The 22,829-nt window shown below is 39.1% G+C and overlaps 1 protein-coding gene across 1 annotated transcript; it reads right to left on the reverse strand.

Annotated features, from left to right (window-relative positions):
• Positions 1-6,601: 6,601 nt before the first annotated feature.
• Positions 6,602-10,968, reverse strand: LOC309593399 (fibrinogen-like protein 1-like protein). Its single transcript, XM_082317871.1, has 2 exons — positions 10,803-10,968; positions 6,602-7,375 (listed from the first exon to the last, which is right to left on the reverse strand). Exons 1-2 carry the CDS (start codon positions 10,948-10,950, stop codon positions 6,675-6,677), a joined length of 849 nt encoding a protein of 282 aa, XP_082173997.1. The 5' UTR covers positions 10,951-10,968; the 3' UTR covers positions 6,602-6,674.
• Positions 10,969-22,829: the final 11,861 nt, after the last annotated feature.

Genomic DNA, 22,829 nt, shown 5'->3' on the forward strand with positions numbered 1-22,829 from the left:
CACAAAGTTCAGATTCAGTTCTAGCCTTACTATCAAAATTCTGGGTGAGATGCTCTGGAATATTAGTTTGGGCCAATCTTCATATTCTATCTACTATAGGCTTTAGTGGGGCATTGCAATGGTGACATGACGCAGTTGCACATTTCAGGGATTGTATTAGTCATCTGGAATGTACATTGCTTTCAGTGAAATTGTTCGTATAATTTATTAAATTATCATACCATCCAAATGTTTCCCTACAGATAAATAATTCCTCCATGTCAAGAACCACAGTACAAGTAATTAATATTTTTTATCCCCAGTCTCCAGAGGGGAAAATTGTGTCGGTGAAAGATTAGCAGTGTAGTAATGTAAAAATATGTTCTCTAAATTCACGATTGATTTTGTAACACACCATACTGTGCCTATTATTTTTTGTGCATTAGCATATGATTGCTTATTAAAGGAAAGTATGGGTCTTTATAAAGGCCCTTCCATCAACTTTCCTCTGTCACTATCCAGAGCTTTTCCTGTGTACAGTAGTTATGTACAAGTTGGTTATTATAGTGGGTTTATTTTATATTACATTGGATCAGACATTCAGTAAACTGTGTTTGATTTTTAGCAAATGAATGTGTCCCTCTGCGGCACAAGCTGTAGTTAAAAGGCGAAATTTATGAGGTAGTAAGAGTTCCTGCTAGCTGCAGTGTTGTTGCTAAAGTAAAGCATTGGCTTCTACTGAAATTAAATGGGATGTTTTTTGTTCGTTTTGGCTTCTGTTGAACAAGAGTGTTCTGTAAATGTTTATGGACTCTGTGCTCAGTAAATGTATTAGAATACACGGTGATGGATGCAACAATGTTGGTTCGATGTAATTGTGAAATACGTGCTCAAACTATGCTGCTAGCACTTCACCATGTGAGACATTACATGGCCAAACATGGGTACATTGTAAATACCTAGAATTATATAGAGGTGTGTGTTGCTTTATTGTTACGTAGGATGTTTATTCTTAAAAAAAATCAAAACCACAAAAAGAAAAACGTGATCCTCATCAGCATATCAGTATATTTTGTTTTCAAATTATATTTCATACCTTTAAGAAGTGGTGTGGGGCTTTTACAGTGTAGAACAATCTTATTATCTGTATTTTTGTCCTTTTAATGAACCTTTTACTGATCCTATAATTGATTATGGTTATGGTCATGGACTGGTGAAAAGATCTTTTTTTGTAAAATTACATTTTATTTATACATAATTACATACACATACATATATAGAGATATGTATGTACATATTATCAATATAGATGCATAAATATACATCCCTAACTAAGCTTGAGGCCCAGCACACTTTAATATTTTTTAATATTGAATTTTCCCACAAACTGGGGGTATCGTTTTTGTCTCTCCCTTTTCATACATATCAGCCTCCCTACATATTCCAGATCCCCATAAATTATCAAGTAACATTCATTTTCTGTAAATATAATTTATGTTTGTAGATAAATACTTGGAAGAGTTCCCAGAATTTTTAAATGGGTATAGAATACCTAGTTACAGTTGTGCACTTTCTGTCACTACTTAGCACAGAGTGAAGAGCTTTGCAAAGGACGGAAAGTCAAGATAGAATGTAAATGCAGGGGTTTTCTTGATAGAAAAATCCTGTTGAATTGAGGAAGGATGAAATCAAAAGGGTTATAGAGAAAATACTGTAAGAACCTGTAAAATATGATAGAGCATATTTTGCCATTAATTATATAATTCAATTGCTAATCATGCTTATCCTACTCAACTATGCATGTCAATTAGTAACTGCTATTAACTGTTGAAAGTTATTTTTATATCAATGTGGAAGATGCTGCTTTGTCATAGAACACAGTTGTTATGAAACTGGATACCCAGTCTGAAACTCAAGTGAATATCTGTGGACTTTTTCCAGATTCTGGATTTTGAATAGAATTTTGTAAGATGCTTCTTTTCTTGTGGTAGGAAACACAGTTTCCAAATCGCCCCTTCATAGTTTGGGATTCACAAAATCTTCATACTGAAGGAGAATTTTTGGAAGCTTCTTTTTTAAAGTTACTCTGTCATTTTTAGGGGATGTGCGCTTCTGCCTTCTCTGGATTCTTTGCTCTAGGAAAACAAACAGACAAACAAATGGTGTAACTTTCCTCTGAAATTAGTTTTCTTTGCTTTCTATAGAGATAGAAATAATATGAAGGAATCAGTTGGGCATAGTGAGAAACAAATACCTGTTTCCTCAGTTGTACATAACAATCAAGCTGGAGTTACCGTTTCCTGCGACCTGTACATCTGGGTGCCCCTCTGTTGGAAAGGACGCTGCCCAAAAAACTCCATACTGCTTACTCCTTTTTGAAGTTACAGAAGGGTTTTTTTTTAAAAAAAAACACCACCCCACATTCACACTTTTATGAGCTACGGACCATTACAGGTCAGAACTTCCCTCTGAAAGGCTCCCCCACAGTGTTTGCCTTGGGGACTCCAAGGGCTCCATCAGCTCCTGAAATGCTCCCGCAGCTGCTGCGTAGTCAGTGGCTTCTCGATTTTGAAATGCCCTTCCAAATCTGAACTCCAAAAACAGATACTATATCTTTTCACTTAAATACTTGGCTTTCCTTCTACCAAATCAGAAAGAGGCCATTTATTTCTTATGTGGTCATCCCAAATCTTCTTCTTTTGTACCCACTAAGAAGTTTTCTTCCACATACAGTTGACGGCTGGGTGTCATAAGACCTTAAACTTTGATCATTCAGATAAACTTCTTGTTTATGATTTTATTAATAGTTACTCCATATCTATATCTAGTTTAAAAAAAAAAGAAAAATTGATAGCAGTGTGTTGTAAAACTAGAGATAATCTATGACTATTAGGGGTTTCAGAAAGGGATGGTGTTGCAATTGTTTTTTCCATCTTGGTGAATATATTTCTTCAGGTTTAATAGGCACTGCTGGGCTGTGTATCAGATTAGGAACTTCAGTTTTCATTACACTCAGTAAAACCACTGCCTTTTATTCAATACTTATGCCATTAGCTACTAAATGCCATTAGTTTCTTCATGTATCTGCTGATATATCAAACAAGTCAGTCTTCCTCAAACAACTAGACATTTAAAATCCTTCAAAAGTTTTCTTCTCAACAAGAACTTCTCCAAACCCTGGTCGCTGATGGCTCCTGTTTCAGTGAACCTCTGAAGTTTGGGGATTTTTACTGAATTCCTGGATTAAAATGCCAAGATATGAGCTGGAATATCTTTTACTCCTCACATGAGGCAGCCTTCGAGACATAGTGGAGGTCAGACAGTTGTTTTTACTGTATGCTATATGTAAGGCCTCCTTAGATGTGCAGTTCGTCAGGTAGCTATAAGACGAAGAGTGGAGAGAGGGTACGGGGGAGGATACCAGCTGCGGGTTGTGGCTGGATTCAGCTCTGTACCCCACCACTCTGCCTGGGTCCTGATGCCTTCTGAAGTGAAGAAGATGTGAGAGTGACTAAAGGACTCTTTGTTTTGTTAATTATAGGAGAAAAAATGAGCCCAGGCAGGTAATGTTGCTAATTTATTGATGCACAGTATTCAATGCTCGGTCCTAAAATGACTTTGTCATGCTTTTAAGCCTATGGTTAACATGTAAAAAAAGGTTATGTGGAGGTCTGGAAATTTATTGTTTAGGTTATGTATATGAAAATCAGAAACAAAAGCAAGCACTTTCTCATATGAAAGTTGAATGATTTTTAAAGACAAATAATAATAAATCAGTGGTTTTGCTAGAAAGAGGTCATCAGGCTCTCTTATTTTGTCAGTTGATGCTTTTTTAGGAAGAATTATTCCTTCTGCTAAATTCTGAGTTGATTAATGTGATATTGTATGTGAGAATGTGCTTACCTTTCCTGCAGTTGAGAAAACAGTATGGGGAGAAATACAAAGTAGCAAAGAGATGAAGAAACCTATTTTTCTGCTATTGTTAGGAGATTGCATGTTTAAAGTGGAACATGCCTCCCATTCAGGGGTGCTTGGAGCTGGAAGTCAGTCATATACCTATTGCTCTAGACCTTGTCATGCTTCCTCATTTTGGAAAGATATTTATTTGACCATCAGATTTAATTTTTTCCATCAGATATTCTTGGGAGGTCCCACCTCCTTTCTTCAGGTCTGTACAGGACGCAGCATAATCAGGAAAGGCTAAGAGAGAGAGAGGATAGCAGAAGTGTGATAGGGAAAAGAAAACAGACAGAATAGAAACCCCCATGTTTCAGGCTGTGATTTTGCTGATTCAGTGTTGACGGCCAGCTGCTCTCAGCATTGTTTTGGATATCTGGTGATTAAGGTTCAGGGATGGAGAAAAGAAATCTGTTCAGTTAAGAAAGCCTTTTGCTAAGGAATCACGAAGTAGAATTTAGTCCACTTTCTAAGGCTCTATGTCCTTCTCTTCAAGAGCTCTAGAAAGAAGTGCTGGTGGGTGTATTGGAATATTCTTACTTATTTTCATCCACTACTTAGTCCCAAATCCAGCTCCAGTAGTCATGTCCATCCATACTTTGTTTAGAAGTGTGGAACATACCTCAGTCCCTGAGTTCCACTAAATGTCTTTGAACTGGATTAACCTTTCTGTCTTGTTTTTGCTTGGAAACTTGTTATAAGTTATTATTACATTTTAGTCTAATTCCCATACTGGAATTCAATGTCAGCATAGGTTTGTAGGGCTCCAGTTAATACTAGAGAGTGTCTCTGAAACTGGGCAGCTGGATTTGGGCTGCTGGTGCCCGAGTCATTCATACAGCTTATTTGCACAGTCCTTTCCCCCAAAACCCTCCAAAACAGGCCAAGGGTGGGCTGCAGAGCAGGTTACCTGCCTTTGAGGATCAGGTGCAGCCTGCTGGCTTTCAGCTGTGTGCTTCCATGTAAAGATTATTCAAAACACATTTGTAGAAGGTGTGTGAGAGTCTGGCTGTATGGCCAGGAATTCGAACAGAAGCTATGAGAGACTGGCAGCACTCAGGTGGTCTTCTTGTATCCTCACTACAACTTTGGAGGTGTTGTGGTAGAGTTACAGCAGAACCGACATTAAATTGACTCAATAACATAAACTCAATTCAGTTACTGTCCATTTCTTCCCCTATCACACTTCTGTCTTTGAACACAATTTCAGGGGAAAAAAAATCAGATGCTGCAAAATAGATATGTCTGCTCTGTTGGCCTCACCACGTAACATAACTGTATCTCTTTCTGAAAATGTTGCACTGCATTGTAAAAAATAAAAATTACTTTCTTGGCTTTTTCACTTCCCAATTAATTTCTCTTCTTAAGTAACTCTGGCAGTCTTGGTCCTCTCAAAACACAATACAATTTATTTTCTGCAAAGTAATTTTCATGGAAATTATGAGATTCCATTTTTAAATTAAAAAGCAGGAGTTTGCCAGTATTTGTTCGTTGAGTTTCTGTAATTGAAATATCTAAGAAAACATACAAGGTATTCTAATTATTATCCTGACGTTTTGTATAATGCAACAATGAAAACTCTGCAGTTGTCATTCAGCTATTCCAATGACATAGAAAAGTGTAAAGTAACCCAAACATCTGTAAAAGCAAACAAGGTCTTCAGGGTTATCAAAACTGAAATCCTTTTATTTATTATTTTAAAACAGATTAATTTATCATGAAATTTAAAGGTTCTCTCTTTATTTTATAACCAGAAAAAAGGCACTGTTTAAATAACGTCAAGGTTGAGTGCCAAAACAATTGAAGCTAGCAAATGTGAAATAAAGCCAACACTCTCTTTTTTTCTCTCAGTGGTATTAAAAAAAGAGAAATCTGAAGCACATCATGGAACAGGGAGAAGCAACAGTCAAAACATGGTAAACAAAGTGAAGTAGTATTCAGGAAAAAAATGGAGCAATAAGTAAACAATTGCAAAATCAATTTGATCGTTTAAAAATGTGTTCACTGAGTTTCTTGGGGAAAAATTCAGAGGAGTTGTAAGCTTTGGATTAGTAGCTTTAAATGGGAAAGCTGATGATCCCATTAGTTCTGGATGCTGTAAAAAGAAGGAAGAAAAGAAAAGCCTATGCTGAATACTTCATTGTGTATGGGATCACTAAAAAGTAGAGATAAAAAGAAGAGTCAATGAAGGGGAAAAGAAGCTATGGGAGATGAGGCTAATTCCAATTTTATATATTAAAATACCTTTCACTAAAGGTAAAAAGGAAAGGCCTGATGCTGCCCTAGTACACAATACTCTCTAATACGCATTTTGTAAATATAGGTACTTCACTGGAAATTTCCTTCCTGCATGATATGTGAAGATGTGAAATTATAGGAGATCAACCATGAACATTCATACTGGAGCAAAACCTTCTGAAATGCATGTATTTTCATGTATATCGCATATAAGACATCATATCCTGGACTTCATACCTGACTCCTCTTACGGCTAAAATACTATAAAATTAATTATTTAAATCTTCTGGTAGAGGCGTCGGTTTCTGACAGTGACTTCTCACTTGTGTGGTTGGTAGAAGTCTGTGTCCTGGTCCAGTCCTGGAAGATATGCTATCATAAAGCCCTTGCAGAGGCCCAAATTAAATTTTCAATCGTGATTATTTAGAGTGATTATTCAGTCAATGTGAGTTCACTTCAGTCACTGAATCCATGTTCCTTTCAAAGTACACATAGTTTATCTACAGTTCAACTTTCTGACATGGACAGGACTTGGCTGGATATGACAGGCTGTGGTCAATGGGTTTGATCATCATCCATGCAAACTTGCACATGTGTTTCTTGTTGCAGTCCTTTTGCCAGTATATCACGTTCCTACGGTTTAGATTTGCTCCGGCACACGCGTCGTACCACCAGCCTCCCCCGGGAACACCATTGTGTTCCAATTTAGCACAATTCTGAAAGTAATTGTCATTGTCTCTGTCCTTGGTGGTGAACTTCTGGTTGTCATGGAGATAAGCTTCTGTGTCCAGGGTCAGAGCATCAGTGGCGTTGCCTTTGTATAGACCAACCCTGATTCGGTATTGAGACTCTTCATCTTCAATAAGGAATGGTTCGTACTGTCCCCATTTGATTTCAGCGTTTAGGTTTACAAGTTTAACTCCAAGTATATATCGCACGGAGCTGCTAGTTAACTGATGCATATATTCGTTTCCTAACCAGTGGTTGTCATGAACGGAACCAAATCCGTATTTGTAATCCTGCCAGGTCCTATCAAAGTCGACAGTACTGTTGGCTGTAATGTGCTGGATTACTGTCCAGCCACCATCCTGCATGTTACAAGAGACAACAATTGGGTCATCCCGTGGTTGGATGATGTAAAGACCATCTCTGGAATTTCCTTTGGAGCGCTGCAAGATCTCAAAACAATCCCTTGGATAGTCTGAATAGGAAAAAAAAAAATTAAAGTAAATTTCTGTTCAAATAGTAAATTTTAGATATTGAACTCTGTCCTTTAGAGTTGAGTGAATGATTGCCATCTGACTGGAAGCTGACTCTGACTTCATCCCAGCTGTTGGGCACCTACTCAGCTAAAGGGGGAAGATTTCAGGGCAGAACATGCAGGAAACGTTCAAAAATTCAAAAAAAGGGTTTCTTATCCTGTCATACAACAGAAGTGTGACTTTGCATTTATGACAGAAATATGGTTGAAAAGCCAAAAGTTATGTACAGACCATTCATTTTCCCCCTGTTTTCATCCAGTTTGAGTTGTCAGCAAGTTTGCAATTCCCTGTGCCATATCTTGGACCATTGTGTTTAATTATTAGAGCTAGCCTTATCCTCAACAAATAAATGTAATTTCTCTTTAACCAATTTATACTTCAGGCATCTGTAACATCCTTGCATTAAATTGCAATAAGTATTATTCCATGTGTTCATTGATAAAAGAGAGATATTAAAGCACTTTTCTTTCTAATACAAAACTTAAAAACATCTGAGGATTTTCTTAGGAACAGTTCTTGTCACACAAATTCCAGGCTAAATCTTACCACTGACTTGCAGGTAGAACTACAGTGCTGTGCAGTGCTGAACACCAATATCAGGAAAATAGGTGAAAGTGCTTTTCCACTTTATTGCTTATCCAGTAGACTCAGAGGGTGATAAAAATTACATATAAGGCTTAGGATGACCCTCTCTATTGGGCTGAAATATATATACTGCGTTTTTTAAATGTAACTTGCTTATAAGGTATCTTGCTATAGTATAGTATCAAGCATCTCTGAGACTAAGGCACAATGCTCTGCTTTGTAGAGAAGGATCTTATTAAATGTCTGTTCCATTACCCAGAAACATGTTTATGAATTGAAATAACTCACTTCTCCATAGAGTAGAAAGGTGTGTCATTATGTCATTATACTATGGAATATTTGTAATTTATATTTAATAAAAACTTGACAATTTTAATATCTCTATGAGAAAAAATCCTACAGACCACCTGTGATGTAAAATGACAGTTCTTCAGACCTGTGAAATCCTATGTTCTGTCCTGACAATGACTGATAGGAATTTAGATACTATATTTAGAACTTAATTTTTTCTTCTGGGAAGCTGGGATAATTCAGGAAAAGTAAGGCAAGATGTCCTAATTTTTTTTCCAAAATTTGCAAAAATTTGAAAAATTTGAAAAAAAAAATTGAAAAATATTTCCAAAGATAAAAATTTAAAATAAAAGCTCAGAAAAAAACTCTTATCTGCCCAAATCACTGACCAGAGAGCCCCTGCTGATCCTTTTATTGAACACGTTGTTTTTCTTTTCCTGAACAGAAGAAGAGAGCCTGAAAGGAGTCAACCTCATTGTATGGTCTTGTGACCAACACATCAAAAGTACACTGAACAGTTTGGTTAGTGTCAAAAAAAAAAAAAAAAAAAAAGCCCCCAACATTCTGGAAAGAGAAAGGGACCATGAATTACTATTTTATCTACCTCTGGTCTTGCAGGGAATTATATCATGAAGTCTTCTTCACAGAATTATTAAATTTCTTCTCTTCCAACTGGAAAGCATTGTAGACTTGAATAACTGTCACTACTCTGTTAGAACTACTCATCTGGTTCCCAATCTAATTTTATTAATGTCCACTGTCCATCTTTTTCTTTCTTGTGTCATGTTGTCCTTTAGTTAAATAGTGCTTCTTCCTGGGTAATAAGCCCCAATGTACCGCAAGGACAACTATATTTTTAATCAGCCTTTGTTTTGTTAGGGTAAATTCTGTTAGGATAAATAAATTCTTTTATTATTTAGTGTAAGATAAATCTTCTGTTCTTTCATTGTCTTAGTAGCTTTTCTGCACCTCTTCACTGCAAATTAATCTCCTAGAATGTGGGTAAAATTTTTATGCAGTATTGCAGATGGCCTTATATAGTGCCACTGATTCTTCCAAGTCTTATTAAAAACATCTTTGCTGATATATCCTAGGATTGCATTTGTATTGCTTAGTTTCTTTTAATCTAGAGTTTGGCCTTTGGATCTTTGTAACTGGTAAGGTCCTCACCTTGCAGTAAAACCTAGAATTTTGTACTTTATTTTTCATCCCAATGGTATTACTTAAGAACATCTGATTTTTTTTCTGTGTAATATTCTGATTCTTTGTATTGGCACTTCTCTACTTCATGTTATCATTAAAATTTATCAGCATATTCCTATTTTTGCCTCAGTATACTTAGTAAGAATACTGAAAAGATCACTTATAAGCAAATACTTCCAGTCTTCCCTTGACTTTATGGTTTACTTTTCTACCCAAGTCATTGTCATTTTCTTTCCAGTCTCTACTGAAATTATAATGTAACCCTACCTTCTCTGATTTAATATTGTATGAAGTATTGTATCATAGGCTTTGTAGAAATCCAGATGGACTAAACCTGTTAAATAGTATTATTCATAGCATCAGTATTGTGTTAAATATAGTCTTTTATATTTGATATTAAGAAGTTTATTGGTACTTCTAAGCCATTCAGGACAGATTTACAGGAGTATATAGGCTTTCCAAGGTCTTACTTTTATGCCTTTCATTGCCTAATAGAATCTACAGCCATGAATAGAATACTTTAAATCTCAATACTATCTGAATGACATTATTAAATATCCTGAAAGAGCAGACCTGCGTACATGATTCTGTACCCTAGTTGTTAGAACATTTGCCTGGTAGACATAGCCTGACTCCAAACCTGATCCCATGATTTTATAGAATGATTATTTAAGTGATTTATACAGTGATGTCCAAGCCAGCGATATATACAGTGACACTTGTATTTGCCCTTCTCAGTGAGTATTATTCATGCAAAATAGAACAACTTCTATAGACAGATGAGAAAATAATTTAGGCTGATTCTTACAGGATACACTTGGCAAGTGAATTTTATAAACCCTCAAGTGCCATCAGTCAGAGGAGGAAAATTAATCAATCCCACTACTCTTTTTGTGTACATTTCTTGTGGGATCTGCTCTGGTAAATGTATTAGAAAAACCTACCAAGCTGGACCTTGCAAGCTAGATAGGCAGAGGGATGTCTCAGTTATAGGTACCAATGGGATTTAGGTACTGAGGTATCAGATGTAATCTAGATATGATTGTCCTAAGAATAAGTCTTCAAATGCCACAAAATATTTTTTTACAAAAATCCTGTTAATTTCTCTTGAATTAGATGGCAGCTGAGCAAGGGTTATAAAGATTCTGGACTTCAGGGCAGGACATGTTCACGTTGCAAAGTATTTTTGCAGGGCTAACTTTCAAATACATTGGCTGAAAATGTTACAGCAAAGCAATAAAGTAAAACACAGCATGCATCCAAATCACTCTCTGTCTTCATGAGTACCTTTTTCATTGGTGTTACCCAGTCTCTCATAGCCTCTTTGGGGGAGGAGGTGGGCATTAGCCAAGACCACTGCCTCTTTGGTGCTCACGGACACAGTGCAATGAGAGAGCAAGAACAGAATAAATCCCGCTGAGCTCGTCAACAGCATCTTCCTTCTGAGTCAGTCCTCCTGCAGCAATACAGAACTGTAACACAGACTGGAATTGAAAATGGAAAGATTTATGACTTTTAGTATGAAAGTCCTGAAGGAGAAAGGTATTGAAATACCTAGGTTCAATATAGTGAGCCTCTGCCAAAATTGGCTTCTCCCATCTTTCAAGGACCTCTCCTTTTCCTGATGTCTCACACCCTATTTCTGACTGGTCATTCCTCCGACACAGAGCACTGTGACACTTAAAATGTCTCTCACCTCTGTCACCTTGTACCATGCTGGGCAATGAAATATAATGTAATTTTGTGTGTGACAAAAAGCACATCCTGTATTCATCAGGATTGAATTTTGCTTATTCCCAGAGTCCAAACTGTAGTGAAACAGAGGCACCAATTGTTGCACTGGCAGAAACAGTAACACTGGCGCTGATGACTGACTGCAGTTCAAACAGTACTCGAAGACATGGCTTTCTGAGTGCTGGGAATATTTCCATGCACTGGAGAACTCACTTCAGCACATCTGGACTATGCTTTTTATGAATTTCTGTCTACAGCTTTAAATAATAGGTCACAGGTTTAAATCAGATAAAAAAAAAAAAAAAGCTCAATAAACAAAGCAAAAAGAACTTTTCTTCAGCTTCTTCAAAACCCACAAGGGTTCAATATATTGAATCAAAACAGTTTTGAGCCTCATTTTGTCCTCCTTTTGGTTACACATCTAGTAACCCTCCATCCAACGTAGCAAGAAGGCTTAGGCTATTACTGGACTAAATCCCGGGGTCCTCACTTAAGCAAATCCTAGCTTGACTGTAGAGGAATTTCTATGTCAACGACAGCTTAGACTGAATCAGGATAACAAATGTTTCCCATACCTTCAAAGGACACATTTACTTAGACTCTAGCCAAACTCTTTTAATTTTTTTTTTTAAGGACTGAGCTCCCCACAGTGGCTTTGATGAAGAAAGAAAATAGATCTAGCCCGCAGCTCTTCGGTCAGAGCTTATTTCCTGCCAGCGTCAGCACAGAGTCTGCAGAGGCCAGGACCCTTCTCCACAGTGGTTGTGCTGATTTTGGCTGGGATAGAGTTAATTTTCTTCACAGTAGCTAGTATGGAGCTATATTTTGGATTTGTGCTGAAAACAGGGTTGATAATACAAGGATGTTTTAGTTATTGCTGAGCAGTGCTTACACAGAGTCAAGGCCTTTTCTGCTTCTCACCCCACCCCACCAGCGAGGAGGCTGGGGGTGCACAAGAAGCTGGGAGGGGACAGAGCTGGGACAGCTGACCCCAACTGACCAAAGGGCTGTCCCACACCATATGATGTCATGCCCAGCATATAAAGCTGGGGGAAGAAGAAGGATGGGGGGGACGTTCATAATTATGGCATTTGTCTTCCCAAGTACCTGTTGTGCGTGATGGAGCCCTGCTTTCCTGGAGATGGCTGAACACCTGCCTGCCGATGGGAAGTAGGGAATTAATTCCTTGTTTTGTTTTGCTTCTGTGCACGGCTTTTGCTTTATCTATTAAACTGTCTTTATCTCAACCCACGAGTTTTCTCACTTTTAACCTTCCAGTTCTCTCCCCCATCCCACCAGGGAGGGGAGTGAGCGAGTGGCTGTGTGGTGCGTAGTTGCTGGCTGGGGTTAAACCACGACAGTATTTTATGTTGCAACAGAGCCACATTCCTTATAAATCTAATGACTTAGCAGCAGAGTCAGCAAACAGTTTTCCAGAGTGAAAAAATATTCAGCACATTTTTTAAAAAAAGTCCAAAATAAATCATTGTAATAAAGTTCAGGTTTGAGAGTTAATTTTTATAACTACCATACAGAAAACTAGCAAAACAGAATTTGCTACTCTACCTGAAACTATTCAGTAACAACTCTGATTTACTATTAACATACAATTTCCTATTTTATGCAAAGCTGGTCATTTGACATTGGGATCATAACAAACTGGAAGATTACATTCCATGAAATTTGACACAGGGTTTCCCTTAAAGCGTTTAAGTTCTGCTGTGCCTGCATTTCCCACTGTCATGTATCCTTTTCCCTGAAAGCTTCTATTATTGTTGCTATTGCTATTATTACATTATAAATGACTTAAAATCAAAACCTAACCCACAAGCATCGCTAAACTTCAGGAAATCTGTACTTGGATCTGGTGTTATTTTTTTAGCTGTTTTGTTTTTCTTTTAGCATTTTTGAGTGAGTCAGTCTTTTTTCTTCCCTCATATTTACACATGAAAATGATTTACAGATCCATTTAATGCCAGAATAGAACTTGCTATTATAAATTATTAAGAAAGCAACTGAAGAAAACAGCGCTAGGCAGGCACCTTACCTTTTTCAAGTGAAGCTTGGCAAAGAACAGCGCACACAAATGAATGAGCTCATTCTCTACAGTTGTACTTTGCCTGCTACTTAAGTCCAGGTGAATAAATCAGCTCCAACATGCTATCTCAAATGCAGCAAAATTGCATCTTCATTATTTCACATTATGTGCTTACTCTGCTGGACTTTGCTCTGACATATTACACTTGCAAGTGTGTATGAATTATAAAGTACAAAGTTCTTCCATAAGGATTAAAACAACATAGTAACTAAATTAAATTTCCTTGATTAATAAATAGACACAGTGATGGAGAACCACGACGAGATTTTAGTTCAGAAAATTACCAATGTTTCTTAAATACACACAGGCAGATGCTCAAATTTACTATGTCATTTTGCATTGGTGAATTAACTAGATGCTATACTGCTAGTCACATTTAAAATTGCATAGAGACAAATTGATTTTTAAGTATTAGGAACAAACCAACCATAAACCTTGTTGTTACTTCATGCTTTAATGTGAATGAATCAGAAGCAGTGTCTTAGAGCTATAAAACCGGAAAAAAACAAAAGCAGAGCAGGCTGGTCAACAGGTTTCTATTTTAGTTCCTTTGGATTTACAAGAGTTAATTAACATTAATTCAGGTCAAAACTGTAATGAATTAGATGAATTAATTGCTGCTATATATCTGAAAGTTGTACTGTCTATCTGCATGGCCTTTAGATGACGTCTCATCTAGCATTTACCCTTTTCAACATGACCCAACACTTTAGTTTTTGTGCTCCCTGATCCAGCCTGTAACCCACTTTGTCAGATTCCATTCCTGAAACAAGCCACAGTTAAAACTGATGGAGCATTTAAATCCTGTGCAAGCTCTACTTGAGGATTTGTACCATGCATAATTTCTGTTCTTCAATAATTCATCCTCAGTGAAAGCACAACACGAGTATTTGTATTTCATGCACAATTCATGCATGTGACGAATGTTTTAGGGAAGATTTGCTTGTAACATTTAAAACTCAGTGATATTTCTCTTCATTTTTAAAGTACAAGCAACACTTTATTATACATGAGGATGGCCACAGGGAGTCAGAACAGTATCTTTTCCCTGACACTGGTCAGTAGCAGAGCTACAGGGAAAATTTTAAGAACACATTCTCTCTGCTTTTAGCATTATGCAGCTCCGGGAATTTCTGATATCTCTGTGTTTGACATATCTAATTTCTGGTTAGTAGCGAGCTTTATAATCCTTGGCTAAGGCATGAGAATACTGCATTGTAGCTTATGAAATAATAAAAGTGTTTTGAACAGATACAGATCTTGCTGAAATAGTATGCTAAGAAAGGGCAGGAGAAGGTACCTTTCCACTCTGTCCATATTGATACATCCTAGAAAACACCATTGACTTTAGCGGTATTTATTGATAGGTCTCATGTCATCCTGATATAAATTTGGGTACATCTTTGTTTTGTGCATTTGATTCCTATATTTTCCATTACTGTTTATCTCCTCCCCCATCTTTCCACTTCTCTTTACTTTCTTGCTGTTTGCTTCTCTTTGTTGATTTCCAAAGTTTCATTTGAGCTGGCAGAGCAGAAGTGAAGTGGGAAGTGTTTAATTAGAAGAGAGAAGAAAGGGCAAGAGCATTCATTCACTCATGCTCAGAAAGGCATCTGTTTCTGTAGATGATAACTTTGAAAAACAACAAAAATCATTACATGTCTCTCTCTGGTCTCGATCAAGTATTTTGAGAATAATTTTTCAGAAAATTACATAATGATCTTAAGGTAGGACTACTTTACATTGGTATGGTATGGTCGTATACAGATTTCAAAATAATGCATTACTATAATGACTTATGTTAGCCATGTTAATTAAGATACTTAGTTTATCGGCCCAATGGCTGCATATTCCTTCTCCACAATAAGCTGAAGTTTTAATTATGCCTCTGATTCTGCTTAACTTTAACTGGCAAGCATTCATTTGAATTTTTCCAGTGCAGCCTCTCCTATGTGGAAAGCCTCTTTACAAGTTCTCTATATTTTAACAACTCATGGCACACCCTTGCAAAGGAAGAATTTGACTGAGATTGACCAACTTTCTACTTCATCAAGCTCTGAAGTTAGTTGCAAAAACAACCTGGCTACTACATTGCAACTAATCGGACTCTCTGTGTAAGGGATATGAAAAATATCCGTATCTAACCCACATAATGAAGTTATCAATTCTGGCAAGGGCCAAGTAGTGTTAATTTAACCTTAGTAGTCTGGATAATGATGTCTGTAAGTGCCAGTAAGTATTATAGAATCATAGAATCGTTTAGGTTGGAAAAGACCTTTAAGATCATTGAGTCCAACTGTAAACTTAACACTGCCAAGTCCACCACTAAACCATGTCCTCGAGCACCACGTCTACCCATCTTTTCAATACCTCCAGGGATGAGGAATCAACCACTTCCCTGGGCAGCCTGTTCCAGTGTTTGATAACCCTTTTGGTGAAGAAGTTTTTCCTAATATCAAGTCTAAACTTCCCCTGGTGCAACTTGAGGCCGTTTCCTCTCGTCCTATCACTTGTTACCTGGGAGAAGAGACCGACCCCCACCTCGCTACATCCTCCTTTCAGGTAGTTGTAGAGAGCAATAAGGTCTCCCCTCAGACTCCTTTCCTCCAGGCTAAACAATCCCAGCTCCCTCAGCTGCTCCTCATAAGACTTGTGCTCTAGACCCTTCAGCAACTTCACTGTCCTTCTTTGGACACGCTCCAGCACCTCAATGTCCTTCTTGTAGTGAGGGGCCCAAAACTGAACACAGTACTCGAGGTGCAGCCTCACCAGTGCAGAGTACAGGGGTGCTATCACCTCTTTGGTCCTGCTGGCCACACTATTCTTGATACAGGCCAGGATGCCATTGGCCCTCTTGGCCAGCTGGGCACACTGCTGGCTCATATTCAGGTGGCTGTCAACCAACACCCCCAGGTCCTTTTCCGTCAAGCAGCTCTCCAGCCACTCCTCCCCTAGCCTGTAGCGTTGCATGGGGTTGTTGTGACCCAAGTGCAGGACCTGGCGCTTGGCCTTGTGGAACCTCATACAGTTGGCCTCAGCCCATTCATCCAGTCTGTCCAGATCCCTCTGTAGGGCCTTCCTACCTTCAGGTAGATCAGCACTTCCACCCAACTTGGTGTCATCTGCAAACTTACTGAGGGTGCACTCAATCCCCTCATCCAGGTCATTGATAAAGATGTTAAACAGAACAGGTGAGCACTTCTTCCAGCTCCCTCAGTACCCTTGGGTGGATCCCACCCAGCCCCATAGACTTGTGTGTGTCTAAGTGGCGTAGCAGGTCGCTAACCATTTCCCTTTGGATTATGGGGGCTTCATTCTGCTCCCTGTCACTGCCTTCTAGCTCAGGGGGCTGGGTACCCAGAGAACAACTGGTCTGACTATTAAAGACTAAGGCAAAGAAGGCATTAAGTACCTTAGCCTTTTCCTCGTCCTTGGTCACTATGTTTTCCCCCGCATCCAATAAAGGGTGGAGATTCTCCTTAGCCCTTCCTTTTGTTGTTAATGTATTTATAGAAACATTTTTTATTGTCTTTTATGGCAGTAGCCAGATTAAGATCCAATTTTGCTTTGGCCCTTCTAATTTTCTCCCTGCGTAACCTCACGACATCCTTGTAGTCCTCCTGAGTTGTCCGCCCTTTCTTACAAAGGTCATAGACTCTCCTTTTTTTCCTGAGTTGCAGCCAAAGCTCCCTGTTCAGCCAGGCCGGTGGTCTTCCCCGCCAGCTCATCTTTCAGCACATGGGGACGGCCTGCTCCTGCGCCTAAGATTTCCTTCTTGAAGAATGTCCAGCCTTCCTGGACGCCTTTGCCCTTCAGGGCTGCCTCCCAAGGGACTCTGTCAACTAGGCTCCTAAACAGGCCAAAGTCTGCCCTCTGGAAGTCCAAGACAGCAGTTCTGCTGACCCCCCTCCTTACTTCTCTGAGAATCGTTTTGTGATTGCTATGCTCAAGATGGCCTCTGTCATTATGGGAAAGGCTTTGACACAGGCTAGCAACTTGCGTACCCAGGGTCTTTAAAAGGCTTGAGATGGGTGATTTATGGCTTTGTATTGTTGCCAGAAACATGTAAAAATGCTAACTTTCATGCAATAATCTTGTTCAGCATACCAAGGAACTCAAGAGACACAGTTCTAACAAGGCAAAACACATAAACCATATGAAAAAAGGCTCACCGTTTCTTTCCTGAACGGAGTTTTGTGGGTGCGCAGCACAAGTGATTGCTTTGGGGAAAAAAAAAAAACAAATACAACCAAAACCCACAAACAACAAAACCAGGCCATAGAAGTACTTCTGCAACTTTGAGTGACTTTGAATTGCTTTGCAACCTTGGCTAAATGCACTTTGGTATCTTTGTATAAGATCGGTAACAAAAAAAAAAATGTTCATAACAGTTTTCACTTGTTCTTGAACTTCTGAGCTGGCAATGGCATATGAAGTGTGTGTTTTGTCTGACAATGCAGAAAGCAGTTATTAACTGCTGAAACACATTGCACATAAGACTATTTTCAATACAGCTTCTAAATATCTTTTTTACACATTCATTATTTGTGAGATGAACCATTATGTGGGAAGTGAACCAAGGTATATATTTTTGACTGAACGTAAAACAAAACAAATGCTTCCCTCTTTGAAATATTTAACTTTTTAAATGTTCAGCAACTTTTTTTTTCCAGATTTCCTTATGAAAATATTCCAAGGTCTGAAGTAAACACTAAAAACATATTCTTCATGTCTTCCTGTTGAACCATAGACTAAATTCTAAAGGTGTAGAAACTTAACTGAATTGAAAATGGTTCATTTTCAACAAAAACACTGAAGTAGGACCTAACTTGGAAAAAAAAATCCAAATCCATCATCATGGGAGTCATTGGAAAATAATTGGTTAGCTGACAGACAGGACTAGTGGTAATGAGAAACTTAAGTTACTCAGGTAGCTTTGCAAGAGAGTATGATAGGACATATCTTGTAAATGACTTTTTTATTCTAAAGGTGGCAGAAATTACCAGATACAGTCATTGCAGGTGAAAACTGTTGGAGAGTATTTGTGTGGAATGCAATTTAGGTGACACCTATCTTAATATGGTAGAATTTGTGATTCTGAGGAAAGGAAAAGTACGTGCAGCACTGTAAAGACAATGTATTTAAAAAAAAAAAAAAAAAAGGGCAGACCAAGAAACTTAGGCAACCATTTTCTATCCTCTCTTGCTAAGAATCTGAGAGAGAAAGGCTCTTTAAGGGGGCTGGCAATTAATAAAAGGTACTATAATGAAGAAGAAATGACAAACTATTTCTAATGAAGAAAGACAGGGACCATACTAAGAGCTCAAAAGGTCTGCTTCAAGAGTTCTTTAAAAATTTGAAAGTCAGAAAGAAGCTGTGCAAACATGTGGAATAAAAGAACAAATTCCTAAGAGGGACTATATAGGAATAACACAAAAACAGACTAGGATAAAATTAGACGTTAAGATTAAAAAGGTTACTGTTAGCAAGGGACATAAAAACCAGACAAATATTCTGCAAATGCATTGGAAATGAAAAGAAGTCAAAACCAAAAATCCATTATTTAATGAGCAAGGAGGGCAAATGGCACAGATTTGATGCCTTTTTTTGTTGCAGACTTCATAAACAGTGATCAGATACTTAATGAAATTAACTTTAATGAAGGAGTAGGACTGGAAGCCAGAAAAACATCTCAAAGATACTGAAGAAGTTACGTATTTTCAAAGTGGCAAGGACAGATTAAATTCTACAGGCACCTTATGAACTAGCAAAAGTCCTCTCTGAACCATTTACAATTATCTTTTAGAAGTCACGGAGGTCCCAGAGGACTTCAGTGGGCATAGTAGACGCCTATCTTTTAAAAAGGAGAAAAACTAAGAGAAATAAAGTAAGCTACATTTCAAAACTCAGAAAATAAGAAAACTGAAAAAAACAGGGGATGATAAGGTGACGAAAAGCAGCCAGTGTAGACTGGTCAAGAAAGAAATCAAACCAGGCTCGTTCCTCCCTGCTACACGGATCCCTCCCTTTCTCAACATTTGGTCCTTCCTCTAAACATTCCATAGAAAGTTTCACACATTCCCACAAACCCATTAAAAGCATCCCATAATAGCCTTTAAACAATTCCAAAGTGCCCTTCCTCCTGCATCCCATAGCGAGTCCCCTGTAAGCAATACTTCACTCTGCAAGGAGTTGTGGGATAGTTTCCTGGGGTTTCACACCAGGGACAATGATCTAATCATTCTCCGTTGGTAGTCTTAGGAGCAGTCAAGTCTGTGTCTTCCAGTTTTCACTGATTAGGTTAACTAGGGTTCCTCTGCCTGTCACGATTCATCTGAACCTCACCAGGCTTTTGTGTTTACCATGATTAATCACATAGTCTAGCAATAACATGGTGCAATGACCATAACCTGTGACTTGGGAGGTTCAGATTGGACATTAGGGAAAGCTTGTTCACCAGGAGTAGTGCAGCATGGGAACAGCTTTCCCAGACGGGCTGTGAAACCTCCATTCTTGGGGGTTTTTAATACTGGCTAGACACAGCATGACTGAACTGAACTAGTGTTGCTGATAATCCTGCTCAAAGTGAGGTTGACTAGAGACTACCAAAACAACCAACACTTCCACCATCAACTGTCTGGACTTCAGAGATAATAAACCTTGAAAGTATCTAGCATTTCAGGTTTGATCCAGATTTGGCATATTGCAAAATATGATTCAAACCCAGAGTCATATTTTAAATACTACTTATCTAGATATCAATCAGATTTCAGTATAATTTCTAGTACAAAAAAGACATTTAGTAAAATCAGCAAGATGAAAATATTTTCCATCTCAATGTACCAGTTTTACCTCAAGGATCTCATCAAAAACAAATAGCAAAAAATATTTGATAAGTACCTGAACAAATATGATTCAACAATGTTAGCTGATTATCAGCCCAAAGATTTTTAACAAGCAATGTGTTGATCTTTGATGTGAATCAACTAGCTGTACTGTTTAGTTTAAAACATTGTAGCCTAACCTTGTAATATAGGAGTCTAAAAATGATTTTCTCATCTGGGACAAGAAGCAGCTGGCAGCATTGTCACGGCAACCATCTCATTTCCAAAGAGAGATTCTGTGACTTCTGTTGCTCTCTAGCAACCTCACAGCTGAAGTAGCATTGCTAAAAAATAAAACAAGAAAAAAGAGGGGCTTTTCATATAGAGCAATATACCATCACAAGAAGTGCTTGGAAGGATCATAAAAAGAATGCTTCAGAACATAAGGCAGGCTTTAAATAAACAAATTAAATTCTCAGATTGATGATGAGCCCAGGGAAAAAACAAACCAGAAAACCAAACCCAAAACACATATATCCCACCACACTAATGTGTGTCTGTGCAGCTGACTATGGAATCAGTCTCTCCTGGAAACGATGGTTCTCACACATCTCACTGTCTCACGCTAACTGCAAGACTTAGTTTCTTGATCCTGCTCTTGTTTAAGGAAAATGGATAGCAACGTGAATAATACACAGGGGGTGGACAGGGTGGGAGCGGAAAAATTTCTACCAAAACAAGACATTTCACTGCCCACGTTTCTCCCCAGGAGAGAGGCTGAGATCACATCATAAGAATTAGTCAGATTGCTCAATGACTACTGAAAGGTTTTAAGGAACTGTGGTGTTAAGAACCTATAGTCTAAGAACCTATACAGGCTAGAAAACCTGTAATACCTCTTTAACACACCGATTCTGAAACGTAACCGACAGAATTTAGAAATCAAGGGAAGTTCATGCACAGATCTCAGGGTAATGGTTTAAACTCTTGTTTATTTACCCTTGCTTCAGTTTGGTTAGCTTAATGACCCTTCCTGACTACTGCATTTTAAGCATTCCTGGTTATGGCACAGAATCATTAAGGCTGGAAAAGACCTCTGAGATCACTGAGTCCAACCATTAACCTAACTTCCAGGTCCACCTCTAAACCATGTCCCTAAGCACCACATCCACACGTTTTTTGAACATTTCCAGGGACTGTGATTGCACCACTTCCCTGGGCAGTCTGTTCCAATGCCTAATCACTCCCTCTGTGAACAATTTTTTCCTAGTATCTCATCTAAATCTCCCCTGGCACAACTTGAGGCCATTTCCTCTCATCCTGTTGCTTGCTACCTGGGAGAAGAGACCGACCCCCACCTCGCTACATCCTCCTTTCAGGTAGTTGTAGAGAGCAATAAGGTCTCCCCTCAGACTCCTTTTCTCCAGACTAAACAACCCCAGCTTCCTCAGCTGCTCCTCATAAGACTTGCTCTCTAGTCCCTTCCCCAGCTTCGTTGCCCTTCTTTGGACACGCTCCAGCACCTCAATGTCCTTCTTATAGTGAGGGGCCCAAAACTGAACACAATATTTGAGGTGCGGCCTCACCAGTGCCAAGTACAGGGGGACGATCACCTCCCTGGTCTTGCTGGCCACACTATTTCTGAGACAAGCCAGGATGCTATTGGTCTTCTTGGCCACCTGGGCACATTACTGGCTCATATTCAGCCAGCTGTTGACCAACACCCCCGGGTCCTTTTCCGCCAGGCAGCTTTCAGGCCACAATTCCCCAAGCCTGTAATGTTGCATGGGGCTGTTGTGACCCAAGTGCAGGACCCAGCACTTGGCCTTGTGGAACCTCATACAGTTGGCCTCAGCCCATTCATCCAGCCTGTCCAGGTCCCTCTGTAGGGCCTTCCTACCCTCCAGCAGATCAACACTCCCAGCCAACTTAGTGTCATCTGCAAACTTACTGAGGGTGCACTCAGTGCCCTCATCCAGATCACTCACATCGATATTGAACAGAACTGGCCCCAATACTGAGCCCTGGGGAACACCACTTGTGGCTGGCCGCCAACTGGATTTAACTCCATTCACCACAATTCTTTGGGCCTGGCCATTCAGCCAGTTTTTTACCTAGTGAAGAGTGCACATATCCAAGCCATGAGCAGCCAGTTTCTGCAGGAGAATGCTGTGGGAAATGGTCAAAGGCTTTACTAAAGTCTTTGTAGACAACATCCACAGCCTTTCCCTCATCCACCAAGTGGGCCATCTTGTCATAGAAGATCAGGTTGGTCAAGCAGGACCTGCCCTTCATGAACCCATGCTGGCTGGGCCTGATCACCTGATTGTCCTGCACGTGCTGCGTGATGGCACTCAGGATGATCTGCTCCATGACCTTCCTCGGTACCGCGGTGAGGCTGACAGGCCTGTAGTTCCCTGGATCCTCCTTCTGGCCCTTCTTGTAGATGGGTGTCACGTTAGCTAACTTCCAGTCAGTTGGGACCTCCCTGGTTAGCCAGGACTGCTGGTAAATGATGGAAAGTGGCTTGGCAAGCTCCTCCACCAGCTCCCTCAGCATCCTTGGGTGGATCCCATCTGGCCCCATAGACTTGTGGGCATCCAGGTGGAGTAGCAGGTCGCTAACTGTTACCTCTTGGATTATTGGGGCTTTATTCTG

This window comes from Platalea leucorodia, assembly GCF_965183815.1.
Source record: "Platalea leucorodia genome assembly, chromosome: 7".
NCBI lineage: Eukaryota > Metazoa > Chordata > Aves > Pelecaniformes > Threskiornithidae > Platalea > Platalea leucorodia.

Coding starts and splice junctions, on each gene's coding strand:
- LOC309593399 (XM_082317871.1), bottom strand. CDS start 10,950: ATGCTGTTGACGAGCTCAGCGGGATTTATTCTGTTCTTGCTCTCTCAT. Junction 7,376..10,802: donor GGGTAACACCAATGAAAAAG/GTACTCATGAAG, acceptor TTTCCTATTCAG/ACTATCCAAGGGATTGTTTT.